This window comes from Mytilus californianus, unplaced genomic scaffold (assembly GCF_021869535.1).
Source record: "Mytilus californianus isolate M0D057914Y unplaced genomic scaffold, xbMytCali1.0.p SCAF_6, whole genome shotgun sequence".
Lineage (NCBI taxonomy): Eukaryota > Metazoa > Mollusca > Bivalvia > Mytilida > Mytilidae > Mytilus > Mytilus californianus.
In genome coordinates this window covers 56223666-56230973 of record NW_026262712.1, presented here as the reverse complement: position 1 = coordinate 56230973, position 7308 = coordinate 56223666, and the positions used below count along the sequence as shown (strand labels likewise).

Genomic DNA, 7308 nt, shown 5'->3' with positions numbered 1-7308 from the left:
TTATAGGCAAAAACAACCTTGTATAATACATGTTGTAGTTCATGGTATTATTACATGAGCTATGAGAAGACCGCTGTTACAATCATATTAAACTTTTAAACTTCTAGACCAAAACTAGAATCCAATATTTCACTTCGCTTGTTATACAGCCTTTTCAGCTTCTGAAATATCCAACCAGTAATGTGTGCTATTCAAATTATTATTTGCAATAAAATATGATTATTGAAGATAAGAAGATGCTTGCTAAACGCTTATAAAACAGCTAAATGCAACAACATGATAGGCTGCCTAAATGACAGTGGTCATTGCCAATTTAGAATAATATCCTCAATTAACTTTTTATTAGCATTAGTGGCATAACAGAGGAGTGTCTGTTCGTTTTTACGATTTTCTATGTGTTTAACAAGATAATAATCACTATACTGAAATTTTATAATTTACTTCCAGTGAACATGGCAAATGACGAAATGATGGAGGAAGAAGAACTGATCCACAAGTAAGTTAAGTTGGTAGTAAAATGTTCGAACTGTATTGTTCGATTGTTACCAGTTTAAACGAGTCTGAGTTCAAAAGAGTCTAGTAATAACTTAACCCATTTCTCTGACGTCAGTCTATTGTTCTGGCTGTAGATTATTTTTCAAGAATCCACTGACCATAGTATTAACTTAAGAGAACTTATATTATAACTTTAACCTTTTAACTTACGATCTTTTATCCTCTCAAAAACGAGTGGCATGTGTAGGATTCGAACCCGTGCGTATTTTCTTCGTTTCAATACAGTCTTCAGTCTAAGCATGATACCACTAGACCACGATGGCTGACATCATTCAATATATAAATAGTACTCTTAAAGCGCTTACTTGTCAATACATGTCATTTAACTGTATTTCTGTCTCATTGATAATTCGCTTTTGTAATCTAATGAAATATATATATCTTGGTTTGTTCATGTTTATTGAATTTGTTTTATTTTGGGTGTTATTTTTTTTTTTAAGAAACGGGTTAAAACTACTTCTTTGACAATAAAAACAGAACAAAATCATTGCCATTATATGAAAATGAAATATATGATACTTCTACATGTTCTAGGATTAAAACAATATTTTGGTCCAGAAAAAAAAATTACAATGAAAAAAATTCATTCCGCGTACAAGGTTCGAACTTTGCACTGTTAATATCACCGTTATGACATTCGTTATCAACGACTAGACGATCACGGCTATGAACATCTTGATGGTAAGTTTATGACATCAACATAATTATTCATTGTACATCCGTAGCAAGAGCAATTCTGATGTGGATTCAGAATGCGTACCACAGAAAAAACTATTTTACTGACCGGTGAACGATATTACCAAATGTAATAACGCTAAAATAATCTTAACTTAAATGAAACGGAAACAGTTTAAACAAAATTTAAATATAATTGTTCAATTTAAATCGTAAGCACATAATTTTAATACTTTAAACAGCAATATGAATTATGAAATGGCAGATTTATGGCATATACGCTAATAATATTTAATTGACTAGGAACGACATAATGGTGTTGCGATTTCATTATAACAAGTCACGTTGCTAAATATTATGTATATAAATTTTGAAGATTCTAAATTTTGGTAATTAAAATTTTTTAACTTTTCAAAACAAGATAAATAAATTCTGTATATCAATATATGTCTTTTTGAATAAATTAAATATACCAAAATCTATTTAATTTAAATAATTTGTAATGATTAAAGATTAAATGAAATATGTATATACAAAAATAACATCTGGTATTAAAAAGGGGAGCTAACACCCCCTTTAAGTTATATTAAACTTATGTTAACTTGTCAAATGTCTAAATATAGATGCGAACCGTGTGGATATATTCATTTCCAGCTATTATAGAATAAAAAAGACAAAATACCAAACTTTTTTTATGAAATATTGTTGATTCATTGTCAAAACGTAAAACAGACAGTCGTTTTACTAGAAATGGGTTAAGCTAGAGAATTGATAAGAAGTAGTGGATTCGGAAACGATAATCAACTTGCGACTAAAGTCGCTCGTTGATTATCGTTTACGAATCCACTACTTCTTATCAATTCTCTACTACATAATTTCGACATACAATATGAGAAGATAGGTTGGTATAATTCGAGAAAATTAAAATACAAAATAATGTCACCACACATGTGTTCTTGCTACAAGTAGAAAACGGAAATTGCATTAACATTCCTTTAAAAAAATCTTATGGAATTAACTCCCTTTAAATGACTAAGGTGAAAAATTGATTCAAACAAACACAAATATTTGGTATTTGTTAAAACAGTCTTAATAATGCAAATGATGCAATAAATCACTTATTTTCTTCCGTAAACAATGAACACTTGTAACATGTGTTATTGTCTATGACCTCACAGACAAATATAATGTGTATAATGTATAATATGTGAAATAAGATCTGTCCTCATTTATTGGAATGAGAGAAAAAAACGCAGCCTTTTATAATAACAATTTATTTATTAATATATGTGTATATTTAGTCAAATTGTTCCATTAAATATAGGTGTGAAACTCGGAAAATTTATTTAATCACCATATAACAGTTTTCAACAAGACACCATCCCTTGACATTAGAATAAAAGGTATCGTAATGAAATTCTAACTAGAAATACATCTAAAATCACTAATATTATTGTACGTATTAACGAACATAATAGATTACTGATAATATATGTTTGTATACCTAACATTATACTAGTCAAACAATGTACAATACGTAATGCTGTGTGTTTGTTTTTTCTACATTTGCTAGAGGTATAGGGGGAGGGTTGAGATCTCACTAAACATGTTTAACCCCGCCGCATTTTTGCGCCTGTCCCAAGTCAGGAGACTGTGGCATTTTTTTAGTCTTGTATTATGTTTAAGTTTAGTTCATTTAATTGTTTTGGAGTTTAGTTTGACGTTTTTTTTTCACTGAATTAGTACACATTTTTGTTTAAGGGCCAGGTGAAGCCCGACTCCGGTTGCGGAATTTTCTCGCTGTGTTGAAGACCCATAAGTGGCCTTTCGGCTCCTTTGTCGGGTTGTTGTCTCTTTGACACATTCATATTTTCCATTCTGAATTAAACAGAGTTAAATCACTCTGAAAACAAAGTTTATGTAACTATATCTTTTATCTCATATCTTTCAGTCTTGTGAAAAGAAGTAAACCTGCACCACCATGTGTGAATGATGAAGAAAGTTGCCGGTATCGTAAATGTTGTCTAGTTCACGTTTACGGATCATGCAAGGCATGTAACCCAAGGAAATGCAAAAGTACTCGTGACTGCTGTGACGAATCTAGCTGCGTATACGGAAACTGCAGGTCATGTAACCCAAGAAAATGCAAAACGACCCGTGACAGTTGTAATGATTCAAGCTGCATTTACGGAAACTGCAAGTCATGTCAAGGAAGAACTTGTAGTAAAAGATAAACGACTGCAGCTGTAAAGGATATACATGTTCCTACAAGAAATGCGTAAGAACGGATTAAGCACATATAAGTGCAAGAATCAGGAAGCTTAAAGCGACAGACTGCTATAAAAACTTTCGCTTAATATGTATAAAATAAAATTCAGGTTAGATGATAATGACGGTAATTTATTCTTGCAAGGCATTTTTGGTATTATATATGTACAGTTTGGTTGTATTGTCTAAGTAAGGAAGGGCAACACAAGTTCTAATCACAAAGGCAATATTTAGATTATCAGTCGTTGACAAGACTTAACAAAGACAAAAATAAAAAAAAAATCTTTAAGGCAAATCAAAGGGTTTTTAGAAATTAATCTCTACTTTCATGGATGAATAGGTATATTTTTAATTCTGATATGAATACAGTTGCCATAAGACTATTCTGCATTCCATATTTATAATATATATATAAATTGGACTGTCTTGAGTAAGCTTGATGAAAAGATATTTATTAAAAACATAAACAAAACAAATAGAAAAATAGGGAAAGTAGAGGAAACCCATTCAGTTTGCATCAAAATTGTTCAATGATACAAATAAAAATTGGAGACGTGTTATAATTGTCTATGTAAAATTATTGACAGGAGTCTCAAGAACCGGGACTAAACAACAGTTTATAACCACATGGTCTTCAAGTGTATATGAGCAAACTCCATGCTGGAGCATAAGCTATTCAAATGATACAAGGACGTGAAATGCCAAAACCTTTTAGAAATAAAATATTAATCAAAAACAAAATATAGTACTTTTAGTACATTAAAGCAAAAGAGATATTGTGTTGCATCACTTAATATTATGGATCAAGCATGTCCTACTAAGGTCTACTACACCTATTGGTATATTGTCACCTTTTATTTAAGATTAACAAGATTGATTATTGTATCATATAATACATTATTATAACATTATATATAACATGTGGTATAATAGCATTAAATCTGAATTATGGCCTCCAGAAATTGAACTTTTTCCCGAATACCGATAATACTTTATTCGTGTCCAATATTTTGGCTGCTGGATTCAAATTATTGCTACATCTACCTATTGGTCTGTTTTTGGTTACTCATCAAATTTTGTCAATAAATGTTTATATCTCATTTTTTTCAAATATCTGAACATAAAGAATTTAATATTTACACGCACTAAACTATCATGTGGTTCGGTTTACCGGAAACAAAACAACAAAACTCCAAGAAATTCTTCATTTAAAGTAAACGGCTATAGAGAACAAAAGTTTTCCATTTTTCGTTATAAACACTTTTTTCTTTGGCGAACATGTTTATTTGTCACTCAAATCCTTTTATTAACTCTTTACAAAACAGTAAATACTTGAAATAAGAATAACCTATAAACGACGAGTGTATATCGAGCATACTTATTGATTCACACTGGTTGATATTGAATTGTGGTTCGTCTTCATATTCTGGTTTCAAAACCCGAAACTACGGAGTTGGTTTAGAGTTGATGCCTGTCTCCTTCAAAATCCCACAATTCATCATTATAAAGTATTGTTCAAAATTCCGTTGACCTATGGGCATCATCTATGGCACTCAAAGATATTGGTTTTGAACGGGCCGCATATGACTAAAGTCTGCGAAAACATAAACCGTTGAAATTCAACAAGGACGTAACAAATGGCCAATAGAAATGTCATACTATCGACTACTGATGCTGGATAGGCCAATCAGATTAACGCATCTTTTGTAACAATTTTCGAATCACACACTTTGCAGTTCGACACGGGAAATATTTCTTCGTGAGAAAAATCGATAACTGGCCACAATGATTAGAGAATATCATGTATAGGATAACCCAATCAATATCTTGTATTCTTCAATGAAATTAGCCATTATGCAAAAGTTAACAAAGCAAATATATATCATATTATAAGACAGATATCCGTTCAGGTTTAATAAAAAGCACAAAAAACAAAAACAAAAAAGCACTGAAACTGAAGTTATGAAATTGTTTACCTATATGTGTCAAATTGTGACTCGCAGCTGATATTTAACAATAATAATATGGAGACAGCCTGATAATCTATACGTATCGATGCCTTTTACCAGTAAAGTCTCAAAGATTTGTTTACTAGGTGAACACCTAAAATGACTATTTGTATTTGCAATTTTGTTTCTTACCTAAACTTATACTTGTCACAGAATATACATATGTAAATCGCTCTCAGAAAAAAACATTTATGATAATGTATCTTTTATCTTATAGACATCCTAATACATGTCTTCTTTTAGACTTGTGAAGAGAGGTTTACCATTACCACCAGGACTACCATCATGGTGTGTGAATGAAGGATCTAATTGCTGGGATTTTAGATGTTGTCCTGGTTCAAGCTGCGTTGACCTTATCTGCAAGTCATGTAATCCAAGAAAATGCAAAAATACCCGTGATTGCTGTGATGATTCTAGCTGCATTTATGGAAACTGCAAGTCATGTCAAGAAAGAAATTGTAAACGGAGTAATGACTGCTGTAAGGGATATAACTGTTCCTACAAGAAATGCGTACGATCCAAGAAGGGTTAAGCGCATACCAGGTACACGAATCAGGAAGACTGTCATTAAATACTTACGCCTAAAATATCAAATGAGTATTAAATAAAATTCAGGTATACTGAGATAAGTATTCATTGTTTTAGAGTATTTGTTCTTACATATATGCACAGTTGTAATTTACTCTCTAGGTAAGGAAAAAATAGCAAACGTACTAAACCCCAAGCAACTATGGGCATTTCATCTTGAGAAATCTTGTTGAAAAATATGTAATATAAACAAAATAAAAACAAAACAAAACAAATAAAAAAGAAGGTTAATAAGAAGAAAACTATTCAGTTCGCATTAACAGTTTGAAATGATACATATAAACATAGGAGATATGTTATGATTGTCAATGTAAAACCTATGCACAGGAGTCATAAGGACGGGCACAAACACAACATTTGGTCACGGAGGTCTTAGAATAGGAACAAACTCAATATCGTATAACATGTATAATAAGCTTTACAAAGACATGACATGCTTAAACATTAAAGAATGAAAACCAAATGGAAGTAAAATGGACACATACAACTTAAACCTTAAACAAAACAAAACTCTAGTTAGATGAAGAAGTATCAGGTTTTATGTCTTACTATCTGAAAATACGGCATCTTTCAAAAATTCTAATATATTCAATAAAAGAGGGACGAAAGATACCAGAGGGACAGTCAAACTCAAAGATCGAAAACAAACTGACAACGCCATGGCCAAAAATAAAAAAAACAAACAGACAAATAATAGTACAGATGGCACAACATAGAAAAACTAAAGACTAAGCAACACGAACCCCATCAAAAACTGGGGGTGATCTCAGGTGCTCCGGGAGGGTAAGCAAATCCTGCTCCACATGTGGCACCCGTCGTGTTGCTTATGCTATTACAAATCCGGTAAATAGTCTAATTCGGTGAGGCACATTTGTGAAAAGGCAAGGGTATTGTAGTTACGACATAAGGAACATATCCGATATCATCTGTGAAACGGTTATTCCATAACGGTCAACCAACTCGTGATGGCGTCCGTAAAATTTACGAAGGGATGATTTCAACTTCACCATTTGGAACTCTTGGCTTAATAGCTTCCTTGTGAGCAGCAATCCTCTATCAAGGAAATCATGATAGGAAACACAAGCCCGGGAATATCGTATCAATTGGGAGATATATACTCCGTATGCAGGCGCTGCTGGAATGTTGCTACATAGAAATGGAAAGTTCACAATTGGGAAGCTGAAATCATCTCTTTTGTCGTAAAGTTTTGTTT

General features: G+C 32.0%; 1 protein-coding gene across 1 annotated transcript; it reads left to right on the top strand.

Moving 5' to 3' along the window:
• Window positions 1-452: 452 nt before the first annotated feature.
• Window positions 453-6039, top strand: LOC127706553 (keratin-associated protein 5-5-like). The gene is made up of 3 exons (XM_052211207.1): window positions 453-496; window positions 3182-3355; window positions 5751-6039. The coding sequence occupies exons 1-3, from the start codon at window positions 453-455 to the stop codon at window positions 6037-6039; spliced, it is 507 nt and encodes a 168-aa protein (XP_052067167.1).
• The last annotated feature ends 1269 nt before the right edge of the window (window positions 6040-7308 follow it).

Excerpts from the sequence above, each read along its gene's own strand:
- LOC127706553 (XM_052211207.1), top strand. The coding sequence starts at position 453 with ATGGCAAATGACGAAATGATGGAGGAAGAAGAACTGATCCACAA. Across the intron at positions 497-3,181 it reads GAAGAAGAACTGATCCACAA|TCTTGTGAAAAGAAGTAAAC; the intron begins GTAAGTTAAGTT and ends CATATCTTTCAG. Across the intron at positions 3,356-5,750 it reads TGCGTATACGGAAACTGCAG|ACTTGTGAAGAGAGGTTTAC; the intron begins GTCATGTAACCC and ends GTCTTCTTTTAG.